Here is a 22,545-nt window from a genome sequence, read left to right as displayed (position 1 = left end):
AGGGTACACATGACCATCCCAAAGTCACTAACTACCTTTACCCGCTGGGTACCATAAGTTCGTTTTCTAAGTCTGTGAGTCTTTCTGTTTTGCAGGTAAGTTCATTTGTATCATTTTTTTTTATATTCCACATATAAGGGATGGCATGTGGTATTTCTCCTTCTCTGTCTGACTTACTTACACTCGGTATGACACTCTCTATGTCCATCCATGTGGCTACAAATGGCATTATTCCATTCTTTTTAATGGCTGAGTAATATTCCAATGTATATATGTACCACATCTTCTTTATCCATTTTTCTGTCGATGGACATTTAGGTTGCTTATATGTCTTGGCTTCCTGGAGGAGGGCATGGCAACCCACTCCAGTATTCTTGCCTAGAGAATCCCATGGACAGAGCCTGGTGGGCTACCATCCCTAGGGTTGCAAAGAATTGGATATGACTGAAGCAACTGAGCACAGCACAGCATGTCTTGGCTATCATAAACAGTGGAAAAAGCAGTTAATTCAATCTGGGGAGTCAAGGGAGCCTTCCTGGAGGAGGTGGTGTTTACTCTTGAGGGTTGTAAGAGTTAACCAATAGGAAAGGAAGGTTATCTCAGGAGGCCTGGCAGACTTGGAGAAGGTGAGACATTTGGAGTCTAGGGTGAGGGTAGGAGGGGACCGATGTGGCTGCAGAGGGCAGGAGGAGCAGCCCCCCCATCTGGGTGTCATCCTGGCTCAACTGATCTCTTAAACTTCCAGCGCTGAGCCTCTTTGTGTCTGCTGCTAGCAAGGCTTCCAACTTTGTAGGATGAGGCCCTGCACAGGGGTGGGGGAGGGAGCCAGCTCTTGAGGGACAGAGGCTGTATCTCCCAGGTTCTGCCAGAACCCGGGGTTTGCTCCGGAGGCCCTGTGCGCCTGGCAGGGCCCAGGTTGCACACATCACCTTGGCAGTTTGTGGGCAAACCCTCTCGGCCGAGGGGAGGTTGCACTGCCAGCCACTTCCTCCAGTTCCTTCCCTCTGCCTGTCGTCACGGTTACCTCGGCCTTGTTGGGGGTGAGGTAGAGGTTGGGCGGAATCAACTCTGTCCGGGTTTCTATTTCCCCAGATGCGGGTCAGCCAGAGGAGCTGTCACTTCTGGTTCGGTTTCAAAGGAGGCCAAGGGGCTGGGAGGTGCTTGGGTGCGGCCGTGTTGACAGGGCACCTCTCCAGCCAGCCTCCCAGGCCGGGAGGGCGTGGGTCAGGGAGAAGCTCCAAGGTGGTGAACCAGGAGACGGGGCTGCCCCTGCCAGGGCCTGTGCCGGGGGCCATGAGTGCTGGTCTCCGGCTCACCCCTTGGTCCTGAGTTCCCGGAGCATGTCGGGAATGCAGGCAGGGAGGCTGTTTATTTTCCTGGCCTGCAGCCCTTTTGGGCCGAGACCTTGTTCCAGGCCTCAGGCTGCCAGAAGCACCCCCACTGGTTCCAGAAGTGAGAGGGTTGGCAGGCCCAGGCTGCCCAACGACTTCTCCAGTGGCCTCAGACTCTGGGCCGTGTCCAGCCCGGCCGATCCTGTGGGTCGTCCAGAATCCCCTAGCAAGCAGTGGACCGCGAGAGGCTTCATGTCCAAGTGATCCTGATGGGCTGGGACTGTGGTCAAGGTCAGGGCGGGTGAAGTCAGAGAAATCAGAGTGGGAAGCCTGACTTTATCATCTCCTTGCTGGAGGGCCTTGGGCAAACTAAGCGGGTGAACCTTAGTCTCACTGTCTGAAATGGGGCAGTCATAGAACTTCCTCATCAGACTGTGAGTGTGAGGATTATAGGACCTATGTTGAAAGCATTGAACAAAGAGGGCAACAGATGGCAGCTCTTGTTATTATTAATGATATTAAACAGTAATAGCCACAGCTCTGGAAGTCCATATTGGCGGGCAGTGACCTCTTCTGTCCCATTCAGTGGGCCCTGTTTCACACATGGTAAGATTCCTAGTGTGTGTGTGTGTGAAAGTCACTTAGTCATGTCCGACTATTTGCGATCCCATGGACTGTACCCAGGCTCTTCTGTTTGTGGAGTTCTCCAGGCCAGAATACTGGTGTTGGTAGCCATTCCCTTCTCCAGGGGATCTTCCCAACCCAGGGATCGAACCCAGGTCTCCTGCATTGCAGACAGATTCTTTACCAACTGAGCCACCAGGGAAATAAGTCTAGAAATTCAGAAGCCTCCACTGTCTAGGTCCTGAGAAGGGCACTTTGGGGAGCCCCTGCGATCTTGGGGTGCAAGTGGGTATCCTGGAGAAAGAAAATGCAGAGGCAGCGTGTGTGTGTGATCAGTTGCTCAGCCGTGTCTGACTCTTTGCCACCCCAGGGACTGCAGCCCACCAGGCTTCTCGGTCCATGAAATTTTCCAGGCAGGAATACTGGAGTGGGTTGCCATTTCCTTCTCCAATGCATTGGCAGAGGGAAGGACGAAACTGGTAAGGGGTGGGAAGACTGCTCCATCAGCAGGATAGAGCTGAGGGTTCGGAAGGACCTGAGAGGGAGGACAGGGAGTGAAAATGGGTGGAGCAGAAGGTAAAATCAACACTCATGCTCAAGGTGTTTTGAAAGGAAATGCCTGGGAGCCGCTGGCCTGGAAAACAGTGCCCAGAGGCCTCGGGCCAGGCCAGAGAACAGACCGCCTGTTGGGTGTCACCTCTGAGTGAGGCGATCGCCAGGCTCCAGGCCTCCTGAACTCTGGCAGAACCCATGTGGCCCTGCCCTCCTGGGGCGCTGATTCCTCCCCAGGATGCCCACCTGCTCCGTGAGCATCCTTGGGACCAGCTGGGAACCACTGCATCCCACCTGCCGAGAGGCCAGTGGGCTGGCAGGGCTGCTCACTCATGGTTAGGTCATCCGTCTGTCCATCTATCTGAGTCTTGGGAGGGCAGCCAGCCGCCAGGCTTGCCTCAGTGTCTCATCTGTGGCTCTTTGCCCCCACAGCTAGACGAGGAAGAGGAGCGGAGGAAACGGCGTCGGGAGAAGAACAAAGTCGCGGCAGCCCGATGCCGGAACAAGAAGAAGGAGCGGACGGAATTTCTGCAGCGGGTGAGGCGGGCAGTGGCCAGGGTGGGCCCCAGCCTTGTCCTTTAGAGGCTTGTGTGCTGGTAGCCCGGGAGACAGCGTCCCGGGCCTGTGGAATCAATGCATGCTCACTGGCATCAGCCCGGGCGGCCACGACCCCTCTGTTCCTACCCTCCTCTCCTATCCAGTGCCCCCTCCCTGAACTGAGATGACCCAGGGGGCAGCCTGATCCCAGGAAGGCCAGAGCCAATGGAAGGAGCCAAGTTCCCCGCCTCCAACTGAGGTATAGATCCTCGGCGCTGAGGGGCCCAGGTGGCCCAGGACAGGTACTCCCCATGCTGGTGCACCGAGGGCTCCCAAACTTGTCTGGCGTGGGTGCAGATGAAGTTGGTGATAGCTCCCTGCACAGGGGCAGTGCATGCAACCATGGGGCAGAAAAAAATCCCTCCCTCAAGTGCAGAAAGCTTTTCTGGCCCTGACTCCCATCAGCCTGGACTCTGTCCCACCAAAGCTGACATCCCCCTACTCACCCCCAGCTCTTGGCTGCTGCCTCCAGGACCACAGAGGTCAGCTCTGCACGCCGAGGCGAGTGGAAGGCTGCCTTGCCTCATGGCCCTCAGAGCACACCCCTGCCCTTTCATTTGGAATGTGTCAAACAGGCATTTGTTCCTTCTTCTGTCCCTTAGGATTTCCCTCCTATTTTTGTTTTTCAGAAATGGTTGATGACTTTGAAGGGACATGACCAAAACGCTAATTGGTCCCAGCCAGTGGTCTCCAGCCTCCCCACTCCCAATCTGTTGTTGGTTTCTAAATAACAATTGTGACATTACAGAATAGTAACGTCCCAGGTCAGGCTGCCTTCTACAGTGAGCAGCAGTTAACAGTGGCTGCTGACATTTGTGATGGAGAAGGCAATGGCACCCACTCCAGGACTCTTGCCTGGAAAATCCCATGGATGGAGGAGCCTGGTAGGCTGCAGTCCATGGGGTCGCTAAGAGTCAGACACGACTGAGTGACTTCACTTTCACTCTTCACTTTCATGCATTGGAGAAGGAAATGGCAACCCACTCCAGTGTTCTTGCCTAGAGAATCCCAGGGACGAGGGAGCCTGGTAGGCTGCCGTCTATGGGGTCGCACAGAATCGGACACAACTGAAGCAACTTAGCAGCAGCAGCAGCAGCAGCAGCTGACATTTGTGAAGTGCAACCCTGTGCAAGGCGCAGTGTGTGTTTTATTGGCGTTATAGCTGTATGAGGTAGGGGCCTGCGTTATTCTCAGTCTGCTGATGGGGACACTAAGGAAGGCACGGGGGTTAAGTAACTTGCCCAGGTCACTCAGCAGTGACCTGGGAGAACTGAGATTCGGCCTGAGGCTAACTTCAGAGCATCTGTCTTCAGCACTCTGCCCTACTGGCTCTCATTCATTCATTCCTGGGTTTGTTCATTCATTCTTTTGCTTGGTTATTGATTTGTGGACAAGCAGTGTCAAGCATATACTGAGTGCCTGGCCCTGTGCTTGGTGTGCTGGGGACACACCACCTAGGACTAGTCCTGGTCCCTCCTGTGGGAGCTGGAGAGGCGAGGCCAGGTTGGCCTGGGTTTTCTCTGGAGATCGATGGTTCTCTTCTCATTCTTGCAACAAACATAGAACAAATCGGAGGTCATGGGTGTCAGTGCCTTGGGGCTGTGTGTGCACCTCCGGCTGTGAGCGTTTCAGCAGGGGAACGGTCAGTATAGGTGGGACTTAGACTCTGGAGCTGGAAGCCCCTCAGAAGGGATGGTGGACCGACACCAAGAGGGAAGGTTTCAAGAAATTTCTAAGACACGGGTCTCACATAAGCCTTTAAGATGGATGGAGTGTCACACACCTCATTTCCAGCCCTGAGAGCCTGCAGAGCTGGGCGGGGCACAGAGGGAACACTCATATTCCACCCCCGCCTTCCAGGGCCTGTCAGCCAGCCAGCAAGCAAGGTGTGCCAAGTGAATGCACACCAGTGACACACTAGTGTCACCAACGGTTGGTGCCAGATGAGCGGGCAAGCTGCTCTGTGCATTCCAGTGACATGGTCTGAGCACCTACTGTGTGCCAGGCATTTCCTGGGTCCGGTTTATTCTCATTCCACTGAGCACCCTGCCCATCCCCCTTTTAGACACGAACCTGTAGCACAGAGAGGTCAAGTTCCTTGCCCGAGGTTACCACTGCCAGCGTGCGGTGGAGTCAGGGTTCATCCATCCGTTTGCTGACCCATCCATCCCTCCTCAGTGCCGAGTGAGCGCCCGCCGCACAGTGGGCCCGCAGGCCGTGGCTGCGGGGTGGCAGGGGAAAAACAGGGATGGGATGTGTGCTGAGCATGAGGTTGGGCGAGCCCGGGGGAGCTGTGAGCACAGATGGGGGCGGGGAGGGGCAGCTGTCCAAGTCGAGACTGCAGAATGACTCCTGATGGGCACATAGACCAGGGGCGGGAGCCCACTTAGGGAGGGACAGTGCTGGAGGGGTCACCACCAACAGCCAAAGCACAGGCCAGAGGCCGAGGTGTCCTTTAAGGTTGAGGTGATGGGATTGAAAAGAACGCCGGTGTGGCTAGAGTGTAGGATCCACGGAGAGAAAGGGGCCCAGAGCCTTCACGTGTGGGGTGGTCCCTGTGCCGGCTTGTCCGGGGCAATCCCGCTTTAACTAAGCCTGTTGTCCTGGCCTGATTATTAAGAGCACCTTCTTTCACTCTCATGCCCTGTCCCTTTAGGATGAAGGAGTGTGCAGCGCCAGAGAGCCATGGGAGGGTTTCAGGAGGAGAGGGACACAGCCTGTTGCTGTAGTTACAGCGAGGGGTGTGGACTGGCCCCCCCCCTCCTTCGGGGCCCAAGTGGGAAAATCGGTTACATCGCTGTGTTATCCCCAGGGGAGGAGAAGGCAGCTGTTGACCAAGAGAAGCGCATGGCCTTGGGGTCTGGGAGGGGGGCCTGGGCAGTTCTGTCGGGGCCCACGCCCAGCCCCTCACCATGCTCCCCTCCTCCCCTCTGACCATGGAGGCTGAGGCCACGTGTAAGGGTTAAGGCCCAAAGGTGGAGGCTGTGTGGACAGTCCGTGCCTGATGACATGAGGGATTCTCTTGTCATTTATTTTTTAACATGTCATATATATACAAGGCTCAGAGGTACAAAGGTATATGTATGTGTATGTGCACACACACGCACACACACACATGTGTACACACATATGGGCTTCTCAGGTAGCACTGGTGATAAAAGAACCCACCTGCCAATGCAGGAGACGTAAGAGACGCAGGTTTGGCCCCTGGGTCAGGAAGATCCCCTGGAGGAGGGCACGGCAACCCACTCCAGTATTCGTGTCCGGAGAATCCCATGGACAGAGGTGCCTGGCAGACTGCAGTCCATAGCATCGCACAGAGTTGACATGACTGGAGCGGATGCGTGCAGGTGCATGCAAACACACGTATATGTACAATATCAAAAGTCACCCTCCCATCCTTGAGCCCTGGGGACTCATCCAGCCTAGGCGATTTCTGTGGCATCTCAGACGTCATCTGCCTCGACCAGGCAAGGCCCTGAAGGAGGCAAGAGGCAGGCCTTTGGGTCAGATCCCTTGCCCTGCAGGCCCCAGGGCTGCCTGAGCACCTCTGCTGTCCACGGGCAGGAGCAGTGGCTGCTGTAGGGCCGCCTCTGCAGCTCCACCGGGCCGGACACGGTTCCCTGGGAGTGGGCAGCAGTTAACACCATCGCAGGCTCCCCTGGTGCGCGTTGCTCTTCAAGGCCCCTCTCCCCTTGGCGGCCACAGTGACTCTGGGAGGAGGCAAGGCAGCCACATCCACTGGCTCAGATTCTGAGACTCGGAGAGATTCACACAGTGGCCAAGTCAGGATAGGGACCCAGAGCTTCCTCCCCTGCCCGGCCCTCTACTCACCCTCCCCCTAGGGATCTTGTTCACAGCAGCCTAGCTGGCAAGCGGCAGAGTCAAGATTTTAATTCAGGCAGGGCTTTGGGGCTCAGAAGTCTGCCTCAGGCTATTTTTTTTTTTTTTTTACAGAAAAAAAATGTTGGGAAGTGGAGCTGTATTTTAAGTGCATTAGGGTAACTTTGAAAAATAAGAGTCAGAGAATCTTCATGCTGAAAGTCCCCTGGGCCAATCATATTTTCTGTAGGGGTGGAGGAACTGAGGCCCAGAGAAGGGAAATGACTTGGCCAAGGGCACACTGCTGGGACACCTCAGCCCCTCACCCTGTATTTTCTCTACTGCCTTCACTGACTGCCACGGAGGAGACAGAACCTCCTTCACATGCATTAATTCCATTCTGAAATGACAAATGGTTTCATTTTCTCTAGGGCAGTAAATATCTACCAGAGGCAAAACGATAAACAAAAATGCAAGCAGAGTTGTTCACTTTCTAATTAAGGTGTGAAGATCCTAGCCCATGTTGATTGAATTAATTAGGAAAACAGATTAGGTAATTGTTGTTCTAAAACCACAAACCACTTCTACAATCACGGCTAAAAAAAAGATTTTTCGAAACTCAGTTTATACTTACCCAGTAAATAAGTATGTAGCATCAACTAATAAAACAGAAGAAAATCAAACAACAGAGCAGCTAGTTACAGCCTGACAGTCAGACTGTCAAAGCGCAGGCTATTCCATGATGTACCCGTACATTTTCAAACCAGCAGAATGTCGTGCCATTGCTATGATAAATACATGGGGAAGCCAGTTACGCACCCCACTTGGTCTTTTTGTGTGATAGAGATGTGAGGTGGGTGTGATGTTTTCTCAAGGGCGAGGATGTGTGTGCAGGCCTGCCGGACCCTGCCCCTGGCATGTCCCATTCTAACTTCCATTTCCAGCACAACCCAGCCCTTCCTCGTCCTGCCCACCACTCTCCAGAACTGCTGCCCCCTCCCTGCTTCCTTGGACCCTCCCCCATGCCCACAGGCTGCTGTCTACCCACCGCCCACTCTGCAGACGCAGGCAGTCTCCCAGACCTGCCAAGTTTTCTTGGAAACGGCCTCCTCTGCTTCTCCTCCTTTGCTTCTTCATCCCCCCTTGCTTGTGGCTTAAAGCAAAAATTCCTTAAGCCTCCCTAACCCTTGGTTTACAAAGTACCTTTCCCACTTGAAGTCATTTAATCCCCCACGATCATCGTTTTTTTTTTTTTGCAGAGGAGATAACTGGGGTTCAGGGAAGTTAAGAAACTTGCTCTTGACTCTGATTTCCAAACCCTGGGTCTGGCTCTAAACCCACCTTCCCAGCTTGGTGCCCTAATAGGTCCAAAAGTGACATGTGGTCATCCGGGAGGATTTTTAATCTCTTAAACGCATCTGACGCTCTCCCATGTCTGCATCCTGGTTCACTCAGAGCTCGCTTCTTGAAACATCTTCCCACTCTCCCACTGACTTTCTCTGCTCAACCAGAGTCAACCCATTTCTCCAAACCCTAGATCAGACCCGGTCATTCAGCCCACTCTCAGAAGGTCTTCTAGACCCTGGAGGGCTGATGGCACTTGATAAGCTCTGCCTGGCTGTCTGGATCCTTCTCCCCCTTGAGTGGAAGCTGCACATGATCCATGTTATGGACTCATGGACCTCGGGGCCCCTTAGAGGGTTCACTGCACAAAGCAGGTTCTCAGCACTTGCTCCTGGGTGGGTGGATTGAACCGAGACTTCTAGAGGCAGCAGCTCAGAGGATTTGAAGTTGGAGCTTAAATTGCGTCTGGGGGGAACCAGATGGTCAGAGACATTCACCAGCTTGTAGACCCAGTGAGCAGGCAGCCCCTACCTGCCCCAGATTCATGGTTCCACATGGGGTCTCTCCTGCCCTCAGAGGCTGTCTGCTTGGGGTGTTAAGAGAACAGAGGACCAGCCTGGCTTCCCTGTCGCTCCTCGTCCTGCTAAATCCAAAACCACCCTAGCTGGCTTTCAGTATTTCCCCCCCCTGAGCATTTTTTCCTTCTTTGAGGCTTTTCTCCCTCAGCATCTTGTCCCGAGGACTGCAAGTCTCAGCAGTTCTGAGTCCCCAGGAGCTGTGCTGCTTCCACAGATATGAGTACAAGGAACAGCTCAGTCAGCCTGGCTGGTGTGGGGAAGGCAGCAGCCCTGAGGCCAGAGGCCCTGGAGGGATCTCTGAGCCCCTGCAGGGAGGGGCCACTCAGCCCATCACAACCACAGCCCGTTCTTTGTCGGATTCGGGTTGCCCGGGCTCGGCAATGGACCGGATGCTTCTTGTGCACTAAAGGATGTCTAGGAGCATCCCTGATCCGCACCCTCTGAATTCCAAGGGCACCCACCTTCCCCAGTTGTAACAACACGAGATGTCTCCAGATACTGTCAAATGTCTCCTGGGAGGCAAAATCGCTTCTAGCTGGGAATGACTGGTCTCAACCTTAGCTGGCCTTTGGGTGAATTCCAACCTCCACACTGGTTATATGTTTTTAGATAGAGTCCAGGAAATACCAATTCAGGCGCTTCCGTATTTTACCATGTTGACTCCCGAGCGTTGAACTGGTGTGCCCATCACCTCTCCACATCACGAACTTGTAAGTAAGTAAGTGAAAGTCGCACAGTCGTGTCCGACTCTTTGCGACCCCATGGACTGTACAGTGGGAGAAGGCAATGGCATCCCACTCCAGTACTCTTGCCTGGAAAATCCCATGGATGGAGGAGCCTGGTAGGCTGGGGTCCATGGGGTCGCGAAGAGTCAGACACGATTGAGTGACTTCACTTTCACTTTTTACTTTCACACATTGGAGAAGGAAATGGCAACCCACTCCAGTGTTCTTGCCTGGAGAATCCCAGGGACGGGGGAGCCTGGTGGGCTGCCGTCTTGGGGTCGCACAGAGTCGGACACGACTGAAGCGACTTAGCAGCAGCAGCAGCAGCAGCAGGACTGTACAGTCCATGGAATTCTCCAGGCCAGAATACTGGAGTGGGTAGCCTTTCCCTTCTCCAGGGGATCTTCCTAACCCAGGGATCGAACCCAGGTCTTCCGCATTGCAGGCGGATTCTTTACCAGCTGAGGCACAAGGGAAGCCCAAGAATACTGGAGTGGGTAGCCTATCCCTTCTTTAGTGGATCTTCCCACTAAAGGAAGGAAATCGAACCAGGGAATAAACCCAGGAATCGAACCAGGGTCTCCTGCATTGCAGGCAGATAGATTCTTTACCAACTGAGCTCTCAGGGAAGCCCTATGAGCAAGAAAACTCCCCATAAATCAAGTCAACATCCTTTCCTCACCCTGGAGCCTCTCCAACTGAACTGGAAGTTCTCTGGAAATCTCACTTGGGGTTGTTTAAAACCACATTTTGGATCCAGAAGGGTGACTATTGATTGCCTCCCAGTGGGCAAAGATTCTAGCTAACAGGGTATAAGGAAGAGACTCCTTAAATAGTCATAGACCGATAACCAGGAAGCACATGTTTTAGGAGAAATTACGTGACCACACCGGGCTTGTGGATGCCACAGGCCAATATATCCCCAACATGCATTTATCACACATAAAGCACTTTCTGTGGCACTGCCATCGTGGGCCACCTCTAACCCCTCTGTGGACCCTCCATGCATCTGCTCTGGATCCACTTGGCCTCCATTCTTCTCCCACCCTTTGTTTTTTGTGCAAAGGTCCTGAGGCAGGAGAGTGTTTGCTATATTTGAGCAACAGCAAGGAAGCCCCTGGGCTTCCCCAGTGGCTCAGTGGTAAAGAATCCACCTGCCAGTGCAGGAGATGGGTTCAGTCCCTGGGTCAGGAAGATCCCCTGGAGAAGGAAATGGCAACCCACTCCAGTATTCTTGCCTGGAGAATTCTATGGACAGAGGAGCCTGGCAGGCTACAGTCCGTGGGGTCACAGAGAGTCAGATACGATTGAAGCAGCTAAACACCACCACCAACACAAAGGAAGCCACTGTGGCTGGAGTGGATTGAGTAGGGGAGGAGAGGGGGAACATGAGTCAGGCTGGCCCAGGATATACTCTGGATTCATCCCACTAACAGCACAGGCCAGTGTCTGGTATGACGGGCAGGACCTGAACAAAGTCAGTTATTCCAGGGGACTCTGTAGCAGATTCTGTGCTTCTCCAGGGGGAAACTGACAGAAAATAGACAAAGGCCAGCCTGGAGCGCCCTGTGACTACCTAGGTGGAGAGCTTCTCCCTGGAGCTGGTCCCCACTGAAAGCTTAAAGCCTCGTCTCTGTTTTTGCATGCAGGAATCTGAGCGGCTGGAACTCATGAACGCTGAGCTGAAGACCCAGATCGAGGAGCTAAAGCAGGAGCGACAGCAGCTCATCTTGATGTTGAACCGGCATCGTCCCACCTGTATCGTTCGGACCGACAGCGTCAAGACACCCGAGTCAGAAGGCAACCCTCTGCTTGAGCAGCTTGAGAAGAAGTGACCGTGGGCTGGGAGGAGGAGGACAAAGGAAGAACGAGGAGTAGGAGATGGCAAGAGGGAGGAAGAGGAGGAGGGCACCAGAGGGCTCTTCTTTGGCGTGTGAAAAACTTTACACCGGAGGCTCAGCACAGCCAGTAATTGGCCGGGCCTTTTTTTTTTTTTTTTTTTTTTTTTTTGTGAAACTCAGATCAGCCACACAAGGGGAAGAGCCGGCTGATGAAACCCAGAAGGACCAAGCGCTGAGACCAAAGTAGACTCGAGGGTGGGGCTGTCCCGCTGGGGCCCAGCTCCAGAGAGACAGGACAGAGGCACCCGGGGCTGGAAAGCAGCCTCAGGCACTTCTCTGGGCTCTCCACCAGGGTACCCACCCCAGGGACCTCCGAGCAGCCAGGAAAAGCCATGAGTTGCAACCAAACACGCGGCTGAGGATCGAACTGAGTGACACTGCCATCTGCCTGCCGACCCTGATGCAAGGCTGGAGAGAGAGTGTTGCGATGCAGGGCCCAGCGGGGCCCTGCTGGGGAGCGGCAGCTGGGTGCACCCTGGCCGGCCCTGCTGGAGTTTGCTGTGGGCACGAGGCGCAGGCGCCCTTCCAAAGCACATACTCACTGAATGTTTACAGACTGGCTGTCCTGGCAGGGCTTTCAACTGCACATGTTTTTTATACTTTCTTTTTTTTTTTTTTTAATATTTTTTACAAAAAAAAAAAGATTTTATACAAGCAATATATATATGGATTTCTATAATCACTCGATGTGATACAGTATAAATATGCTATGGTTTGTTTGTTACGAACAAATATCCAGCAGTTATGGTCATTGTGTGTAACTTCTAAGTACTGTAGTCTCTGGGTGTTGGGGGGTGGCCGGGGAGGGGGTGGGGTGTGTTTCCATCCTGGTAAACCCTTCATAGTACTCAGTCCTGTATCACTCAGTAAACGTTACTCTTACTTACCCGGCCACCTCTTGTAGAGTCTGCCTGGGGAATGGGGGTACAGGGAACACTTGGTCACCCGTGGTGTGTAGTGTTAGAGAATGTTTGGAGCATCTATCATGGGCCCTTGGTTTTCACAACAGCCCTTCCCAGGTAAGTCTTTATATGCCCATTTTACAGATGAGGAAGTTGAGGCTCAGAGAAGTTATTATATATATATACACAGTACTTCATTTATTCACTCAACACCTGTTTCCTAAATGCCAGCTGGGAGTGTGCCAGGTACTCTCACAAGGCGCTGAGTAGTCGCTGGGCCCTGCACTTATGGAGCTGACGGTCATGAGCTAAATCTTGTATGTGCTCCATATACCGTTCATTTTCATAACAGCCTTGACAGGGAGCAGCAATGGCCCCAATTGGTAGATGAGGAATTCGAGGCCTAGGGAGTTTAAAACTTGCCCTGCTGAGGACTTAACAGAGTGACTAGCATATATGGTCTCATTCACTTCTCTCAAAACATGAAATAGGCATCGTTGCCCTTCATTTTGTAAACTGAGGCTCAGAGAGGGTATGTGACTCATCCAAGGTCACCCAGCTAGTGAGGAGCAGAGCTGATGCTCGAACTTTGCTTCCCAAGGCCCGTGACTCTCCCACTGCGGCCAGCTAATTGTGTGATTGCCCCCGTGAGGGAACATCTCACCTGATTAGAACAGGAGGCCTAGGAGGCCATGGTTACAGGGCCAGTTTCTGGGAGGGCTGGATGGAGTTCCAGGCTGTGCCACGATCGTGGAGTGGATCAGTGATGTGAGCAAATGGTATGGCTGTCTTAGCCACGCCCTCACCTTCACAGCTGAACACCCGCCCTGAGGAGCAAGAAGGACTCGATGCCATAGGCAAGAGCTGCCATTCATGTGGCACTTGATGGCTCACAAGGCACTTTTATGCGTGTTGCTGCTGCTGCTGCTAAGTCACCTCAGTTGTGTCCGACTCTGTGCGACCCCATAGATGGCAGCCCACCAGGCTGCCCCGTCCCTGGGATTCTCCAGGCAAGAACACTGGAGTGGGTTGCCATTTCCTTCTCCAGTGCATGAAAGTGAAAAGTAAAAGTGAAGTCACTCAGTCGTGTCTGACTCTTAGCGGCCCCATGGACTGCAGCCTACCAGGCTCCTCTGTCCATGGGATTTTCCAGGCAAGAGTACTGGAGTGGGTGCCATTGCCTTCTCTGTTTATGCATGTTGCTCATCTGATATTCCAGCTCTAGGAGGTAGATGGGATAGGGGTTTCAGTTCCATTGTACTAGCTGTGCAAGCTGAGGCTTACAAAAATTAATGTTTGAGACTTCCCTGGAGGTCCAGTGGTTAAGACTCTGTGCTTCCAACGTAGGGGATGTGGGTTAGATCCCTGGCCAGGGAACTGAGGTCCCATATCCTGCATGGTGTAGCAAAAAAAAAAAAACCCAAAATAATGTTTACGCAGCTGGAAACAGGTAGAACCAGGAGCTGAAGCCTCCTCTTCTACTGTCTACCGGTGTGTTCTCTCTCCTCCATCACCGGGGCTAGATAACAAGTTGCTGCTGGTCAGGCTTCATGACAAGGACAACAGTGAGCTTGGGTTGCTTCTCATGTCTTGAATGAGGACTTCCAGGATGGACAGGAGCCAAGAAAAGGTCATTAAAATGCCTTTGGTCCCTAACTTCCTCGTCTCAGGTCCCTCTACCCAACACACTTGGTGTGCCACCCCTACCCACTTGGCAACCCGCTCCAGGCTTCACCTTAGAAGCAGGGCCTGTCAGCTCCCTGGCAGTTGTGGTGGTACACAGCAACCCCCAGGCTGTAATCCTTTGACACTTGCCAAGCCTTGAGAGAAAAAAAGATGTGGACTTGCAGGCCCCTCACATGAGCTGGTGCCCGTTCTGGCAGGACCACCGCCCACCCTGGCTGTGGTTCCTCTGGTCTTGTCCTGGGAGCTGCCAGCCTGTACCTACCAGTCTGTATCATCCTTCGCCTCCAAGGACAGGCTGTCTCCCAGAATCAGTGGCACGTGCTGTGCCGAGACACACCCTTCCTCACCAGGACCCCTGCTCCCTGCTGTGGGAAGCCAGAAGTCACAGTCATCTGTCTCATAAGAGCTAACGTGTTTGGGTTTCCTGTGCCCCTGGCGTGTTAGATGCGCTACCGTGGCCAGTCTGCATGACCTTGTCAGGAGGTAGGTACCATCGTCCCCGTGTTGCAGATGAGAAAACCGAGGCGCAGAGAAGGAACTTGCCAAAGGTCACAGTCCTTTGAGTGGCAGAGCCAGAATGTTCTTCTAATCTGACTCCAGGTGTAAAAAGCTGGACGGGGCTTCCCCCTGGGGGAGACGCTCTGTGTTTTTGCTGTGACCTCAGTTTTGTGTGTGGAGGCCAGGGAAGATGGCATGGGTTGAGGATTCCCAGCTCTCAGATACCCATCTCCAAGTGTAAGTACAGAAGACCCACTATAAAGGCTAATAGGTTCACGATCCAATCTTCTACTGACTAACCACGAGCCTCAATTTTCTTATCTGTAAAGTGGGAACAGTAACAATCTAAGTCTTTTTTTTTTTTAATAGGGTTGTTTTCATGGTCAAATACGGAATTGGTGTAAAAATGTTTTCAGAAACACAAAGCTCCACAAAGTGGCAAGTCTCTTGCTCTCTGTTAGCATGAACAGTTGTTAACTACTACACAGTACAAATCACTTGAATATCTTTTATTCCCTGGCCATGTATCCAGTTCCCATAGCAATGGACGCTGGGATATGAGAGTTTGCTCGGCTCCTGAACAGTCACAGCCAGCTATATGGGATTCATCATCCTCTCCCTGGGCTTTCTTGTGCCTTCCTGCCCAGTGGTCATAAATGAGATGTGTACCACCTCTGCCCAGGGTTGCTATGAGAATCAACTGGGCAGCCTGAGAAGGATAAGACCCATTAGCAGATGGGCAATAGCCAGTAGTGCCGGTCAGGATTCAGATTAAAGGGAAATAACCTGTGCTGCCAGTGGGAAATTGGTGTGACTGTGCAAAGCAATTTGGCAATAACCGGTGGCACTAAAGCTAAACCCATCCTTTGACCTAGCAATTTCCCTTCTAAGTATACATTTTTGGAAGAACTCCAGCATAGGGGCACAAGGAAAAGTACAAGCACGTTCAATGAAGCTTCATCTGTATTTAAGAGAAGTTGGAAACAACCTAAAAACTGATGAACAGAAGAGCAGATAAACTGTGTTTTCATAAAATTGAGTATTATTCTGCAGGTAGCTAAAAAGGATGTATCAGAACTACAAGCATCAGTGTGGATGAACCTCAGAAACACACTATTGAACTAGAGGATGGGAAGCAAGTTGCAGAAGAACATATATGGTGTGCCATTTATGCAAAGTTTCCAAACATGGAAATTGATCCTTTATTGTTTATGGGTACACATAGATCTGGGTGATAGAGGTGTAAAAGCATGCATAGGAATGCTATTAATATCAGAATCAGTAACAGGGAATTACTCCTGGAGAAAGGGAGGAAGCGGTTTGGGATGGTATCTGCAAGGCTATAGAGGACACTGGGTTTCAATTGTATGTGTAACATTTCATTAACTTTTAAAAATCTGAATCAAATGTAGAATAATGTTTGCATTTGTCAGAGATGGGTGATGGGCACACACATGTGGGTTATCTTTTCCAACTTCTCTGTATGCTTGGTTTATTTCCTAGTAAAAAAAAAAAAAAAGAATAAGCCACAAACAACACCAATAGAAGGTTTTGTTTTTCCATCCTTTCCTTGGCAAGCTCAGGAAATAAAAAAATCTGAAATTACAAAGCCGTAGCAGCATATGCTCTTTGAATTTATGCAAATTTTAATTGCATGCCTTGAGGGAGAGAAAGTTGATACAAAGCGTGTGATTTGTTTAGCTGGCCCTTCTAGTTAATAAGCTGTATGCCTGGTGGTGAGGGTGCCCCGGGGTGAGGGCACCTTGGGGATAGTTGATCTGCACCACTTCAGTGGGCCCTGGTACCTGTTCTCTACACAATGAGCCATGGAAGGCATGTTCAAGGTTAATTCGGACTCTAACTTTTCTTGTTAGGTCCTGAATTTTCAACCCAATCCCTGTGTAAAATGCAACTCCACCTTTAAAGGCAGCTTTTTAAAGCAAAGGGGGAGCCTTTTAAAGACCCAGTTGTCCCAGGGTATTGGATTCCTTTTGCTGCTATAACAAAGTGCCACAGATTTAACACAAATTTTAATACCTTAGAGCTCTGAAGGGCAGAAGTCCAAAATGGTTAAAAACAAGGTACCAGCAGGCTGCATCCTTTTTGCAGGCTCTGGGGAAATCTATTTTCTAGCTTTTTCCAGTTGATAGAGGCTGCCCACCTTCCATGAGCTCGTGGCCCCTTCCATCTTAAAAGCCATCACTGGTTGGTTGAGTCTTTCTCCTGTCAATTACTCTGACACTGACATTTCCTCCTTCTCCCTTCCATCTTTTAAAGATGCTTGTGATTATATTGGGCCCATGTGGATAATGCAGGATACTCTTGTTTTAAGGTCAACTTTAAATTTCATCTGCAACCTTAACATTCCCCTTGCAGTGTGACATAACATATTCATATGTTCAGTATTTGGAAGGCATTATTCTGCCTATTTGGAGAAGGCAATGGCACCCCACTCCAGTACTATTGCCTGGAAAATGCCATGGACAGAGGAGCCTGGTAGGCTGCAGTCCATGGGGTCGCTAGGAGTCAGACATGACTGAGCGACTTCCCTTTCACTTTTCACTTTCATGAATTGGAGAAGGAAATGGCAACCCACTCCAGTGTTCTTGCCTGGAGAATCCCAGGGATGGGAGAGCCTGATGGGCTGCTGTCTATGGGGTCACACAGAGTCGGACACGACTGAAGTGACTTAGCAGTAGCAATAGCAGTATTCTGCCTATTACAATAGGAATCTAAGAGTTGGAGATTCTAAACGCCAGCCCTCCTCTTTCCCTGGCAGAGAGAGGCTGTTTTCTGTGTAAGTGCCGTGAGGATGGAGTCTCTACACAGACAACCCCAGCGCCTGGCACCTAGAAGCAGTCCTAGAAATCAGACCCTCAGGGACATTTAGGATGGGATATTCAGACCTGAGTCTATTTGCAGTGACAGTCAGTGGGGTGGCGAGAATCCCTGACCTGTTGTTGTTCCTCAGACTCTTCTGTGTGGATCGAGATGTCATATGTGATATGGGTAAAAAGACAAGTAATCTCTGGGGCAGCTGGATGGTATGGGGATAAGTTAGAAAATTCGAGTCAGTTGCCCTTTGTTAACCATTTTGAAAGCCTCAGAAAAAGAAAATATAAAGCTTGAGTTCAGTTCAGTCACTCAGTCATGTCTGACTTTTTGTGACCCCATGGACTGCAGCATGCCAGGCCTCCATGTCCATCACCAACTCCCGGAGTTCACCTAAACTCATGTCCATTGAGTTGGTTGGTGATGCCATCTAACCATCTCATCCTTTGTTGTCCCCTTCTCCTCCTGCCTTCTATCTTTCCTAGCATCAGGGTCTTTTCAAATGAGTCAGCTCTTCCATCAGGTGGCCAAAGTATTGGAGTTTCACCTTCAACATCAGTCCTTCCAATGAATATTCAGGACTGACCTCCTTTAGGGTGGACTGGTTGGATCTCCTTGCAGTCCAAGGGACTCTCAAGAGTCTCCTCCAACACCACAGTTCAAAAGCATCAATTCTTTGGAGCTCAGCTTTCTTTATAGTCCAACTCTCACATCCATACATGACTACTGGAAACACCATAGCCTTGACTAGATGTACCTTTGTTGATAAAGTAATGTCTCTGCTTTTCAATTTGCTGTCTAGGTTGGTCATAACTTTCCTTCCAAGGAGCAAGCTTGAGTTAAGCAACTATAAACTGAAGATGCGCTGTGAAAATCAGAGTGCATTTTTTGGTAGTATTTAAGGAGATACTTGTCTCAGGCACACTGTGCTGAGAGTCAGGCCCAGAATCTAACTGTAAGGGTGGCAGACCCATTAAGAAGAACCAATGTCCGTCCTGGAACTGGCAACCCCCTCCGGTACTCTTGCCTGGAAAATCCCATGGACAGAGGAGCCTGGTAGGCTACAACCAATGGAGTTGCGCAGAGTCAGTCACGACTGAGTGACTTCACTTTCACTTTTCACTTTCATGCATTGGAGAAGGAAATGGCAACCCACTCCAGTATTCTTGCCTGGAGAATCCCAGGCACGGAGGAGCCTGGTGGGCTGCCGTTTATGGGGTTGCACAGAGTCAGACACGACTGAAGCGACTTAGCAGCAGAAGCAGCAGCAATGTCCATCCTTGAGAAATTTTCAGTCTCAAAGTCAGGATGCTAAAAGGGAAAAATGTAGAACCTTGAGACCTGAAATGGGACCTTTGGATAAATGAGACTCTGAAACTCTACAATCCCTTGAGCCCTCTGGACTGGCAGAAGCAGTCCCCTGCCCCTTAAAATCAGCCTCCCCTTGCTTGGAGATCATGGAAGGATTGCTCTCAGAGCAGCATGAAATTTATCCCTCAAGATCCACCTCTGCTACACTCTTTACTGCCAGGCAGATAAACAAGGTCACCTCTCAGTTCAGCCCAAGCAGGGGAAAAACAGTCCCTGCTCCAGAAGGACATCACTTATCTGTTGAAAGAACTTCAGGGCATGGCTGATCTGTATTATCAGGCATCAGGGAAAGACAAATAAGAATGATTGGGTCTTTATAAGTGATTTAAACAGCCACAAGGGCATGACTCAGGAATTCTCTCTCTGAGGTTGTCTGTGTCTATCCATCCATACTGTACTCTTTTTTCCTTCTTCACTTCAGTCATATCCAACTCTGTGCGACCTTATAGACTGTAGCCTGCCAGGCTCCTCTGTCCATGGGATTCTCCAGGCAAGAATACTGGAGTGAGTTGCCATGTCCTCCTCCAGGGGATCTTCCTGACCCAGGGATCGAATGTGCATCTCTTAAGTCTCCTCTTTGGCAGGTTCTTTACCACTAGTACCACCTGGGGAGCCTATAGATGATATGAACCTACAGTAAATGAGGTAGAGATGCTCAACTTGCCTTGGCAGAGAATTAAGGAAGTGTCAGAAGGTCCTAAGGTCCTGGGAGGGGGCCATGGTCAGATGAACTGATCTGCCGTGGTCAGATGAGTTTGTTATGTGAGATGTCACCTGACCATGCTTCTCAGGAGGGCTGGAACATCACTAAGACAGTGATGACATACTGGAGAGAGGGCCACTGGCATCTCGGAGAAGCCCTGACCTGGCCACCTCTATAAGCCAGGCTGGACAACAGGAGGTGCTGCCATAGAACTGGAGTTCCCTAGTGTCAGTGGAGATTATGGAATTCCAGAGTGGTAGAGGTCCTAAAGGACACCAGTCCTGGGTGTTCATTGAAAGGACTGAGGCCGAAACTTCAATACTTTGGCCACCTCATGCAAAGAGTTGACTCATTGGAAAAGACTGATGCTGCGAGGGATTGGGAACAGGAGGAGAAGGGGATGACAGAGGATGAGATGGCTGGATTGCATCACTGACTCAATGCACATAAGTTTGAGTGAACTCCAGGAGTTGGTGATGAACAGGGAAGCCTGGCGTGCTGCGATTCATGGGGTCGCAGAGTCGGACACGACTGAGCGACTGAACTGAACTGAACTGAGAGGCCAGATAAAGGCAATTAACTGGTACCATGGACAGCAAGAGCCTCATGTACTTTCTAGATCTAAGTCAGTTTCCAGACCCAGAGCCCACTGACTGAAGGATAGGCAGGGTCCCCTTGAGGAAAACCCCTATGTTACCATCACATGTATTTAATAAACATTTTCCCAGTCCTTCCTTAAAGAGTACCTAGACAGGAGGGAAGGGAATTCTCACATCTCTTGAGGACCACTGAATCAATCCCAGCACCCGCATTAAAACTAAGGGTATGAGATGACACTGATACCAGGACACCGGCTATCATGCTCTTCTGGCTGGAGATGGGTTTATGGAGAACAGGGGATAAGAAATGTCCTGGCCCATGTCTGCCTCCAGTGGGTTTTTGGGCCCACAGACCCTTCTTATGGCTCTTTCCCCAGCTCCTGACTGATAGAGTGTTTTGGTAGGAAAAACTGAATGGGAGTGCTTGAAACTATAGCATCCCCAGCCAAGACAGAAAATCAGAAATGACACTACATCTTAGGTGCAACTGCAGGAAACAGCACCACCAGCAAAGACTTAAAGGATGCAAGAGGGTGGTGGCAGTTTATATCATATTCTTGTAGAATTCACTTGTTTGATCTCTGTGAAATCAGATGGATGGTGGTGAGTGATGATGGAACATCGTAAACCTTACCAAGTGGTATTCCCTCCCACAGCTGCCAGGCTTGGGGTGTTATCATGATTAGAACAGGTTACACTGCTCCTGGTCTTTGGTAAGTGAAAGTGAAAGTCGCTCAATTGCAAAGTCGCTCACTCTTTGTGACCCCGTGGACTATACAGTCCATGGAATTCTCCAGGCCAGAATACTGGAGTGGGTAGCTGTTTCCTTCTCCAGGGGATCTTCCCAACTCAAGGATCGAACCCAGGTTTCCCACATTGTGGGCAGATTCTTTACCAGCTAAGCCTCCAGGGGAAGCCCAAGAATACTGGAGTAGGTAGCCTATCCCTTGTCCAGTGGATCTTCCCGACCCAGGAGTCAGACTGGGGTCTTCTGCATTGCAGGTGGGTTCTTTACCAACTGAACTATCAGGGAAGCCCCAAGCAGCTATTAATTGATAAATCCATTCTACTCAATTCCCATCAATAAGCAAAATCAATTAAACCAGCTCACTTTTACATGAGAAAGGCAGAAGTGCCCATGTACTGCCTAGCCCAAGGGCTGTATTAACTCTCTTGCCCCCCATCAGAGTCTAATCCATAGGCGCTTTGATCCCCTTGTCATTCCAGAGAGTCCAGTTGCTCCCGTTGTACAGTTGGCACAGTGCTGATGGGACCTGCAGAGCAGACAGTACTCTAGATGCCATTGAAGGTGCGTGAGCACCGGAGGATGGGAAAGAGTCCCGCTCATGAGGATTTCGGGATCTGCATGTGGGTGGTGTGTGTGTGTTTGTTTATTAAGATTTTTTTTTTGATATGGACCATTTTTAAGTCTTAATGGAACTTGTTACAACAATGTTTCTGTTTTTTATGTTTTGTTTTTTTTGGCTGCAAGGCATGCAGGGTCTTAGCTCCCTGACCAGGGATCGAACCCACACTCCCTGCATTCGAAGGTGAAGTCTTAACCACTGGACCACCACGGGAATCCCTTGGGATGGTGTTTTCAGTGGTCCTGTGGTCGGAGGCATTTGGAAGTTCCCCTTCAAGATTCTTTGGTGGCTCAGCGGGTAAAGAATCCCCCTGCAGTGTGGGAGACCTGGGTTCGATCCCTGGGTTGGGAAGATCCCCTGGAAAAGGAAACGGCTACCCACTCCAGTATTCTGGCCTGGAGAATTCCATGGACTGTACAGTCCATGGGGTCACAAAGAGTCGGACCCGACTGAGGGACTTTCACCTTTAAAATTAAGGATAGATAATTGCCCCTGGCACTCCATCACTAAGAGGCACAGGGCCTGGTAGACCATTTCAGAATTTTGGAGGCAATACATATGTACACCTCACTTAGGAATACTGCCCTAACTTATTTATCAGCGGCTTAGAAAGCTGCTAGTTTTGAGTGGTGCCTGGAGCAAGAAAGTGCTTACAGCAGGGCCAGGCTGCAGCACCAGCTACTCTGCCACAGATACCATATGGCCATATATGCTGCCACCCTGGCAGATCCAGTGAGGCTAAGAGGTACCGTGGACTGAAAGGTGCTGGCTATTGTGAATGCACAGCTCAAGCTAAATTAAAATACAGCTTACTATGTTATCTCCCATGATCTCTTTGAAATGTATCCAACAAGGATCATCTTTCCTTGCCCCGGGGTGAAAATTCCAGCTGGCCTGGGGCTTTTCCGCTGATTCTCAGGTAAGAGACAGTCCTGTGCCGTTCTAAGTGTCAACTTGTTCCTTAGAAACCCCAAGCTTCATTGGCTGAGGTCTTCTCCCTGCACAGCAGCACAGGCCTGCTTCAGGCTGAGAGCGGGCAGCTGGGGATCTCTTCTACGCTTCTCCTTGCTGTCTTCTCCCTTCCTTCACCCCAGGTTGGCTGGCCAGTTTCTG

General features: G+C 51.0%; 1 protein-coding gene across 3 annotated transcripts in view; it reads left to right on the top strand.

Annotated features, from left to right (window-relative positions):
• The window catches only part of JDP2 (Jun dimerization protein 2), a 45,647-nt gene extending 33,281 nt beyond the window's left edge, over positions 1–12,366 (top strand). For all 3 annotated transcript variants that reach the window (XM_006053897.4, XM_025295180.3, XM_025295181.3), the window contains exons 3-4: positions 2,940–3,044; positions 11,223–12,366. In XM_006053897.4, the coding sequence (XP_006053959.1) occupies positions 2,940–3,044; positions 11,223–11,408 (291 nt within the window). In that variant the 3' untranslated portion in view covers positions 11,409–12,366. The remainder of the gene's footprint in view (positions 1–2,939; positions 3,045–11,222) is intronic.
• The last annotated feature ends 10,179 nt before the right edge of the window (positions 12,367–22,545 follow it).

This window comes from Bubalus bubalis, chromosome 11 (assembly GCF_019923935.1).
Source record: "Bubalus bubalis isolate 160015118507 breed Murrah chromosome 11, NDDB_SH_1, whole genome shotgun sequence".
In the NCBI taxonomy this organism is placed as follows: Eukaryota; Metazoa; Chordata; class Mammalia; order Artiodactyla; family Bovidae; genus Bubalus; species Bubalus bubalis.
The sequence above is the reverse complement of the archived record's forward strand: the minus strand, read 5'-3'. Positions and strand labels throughout refer to the sequence as shown.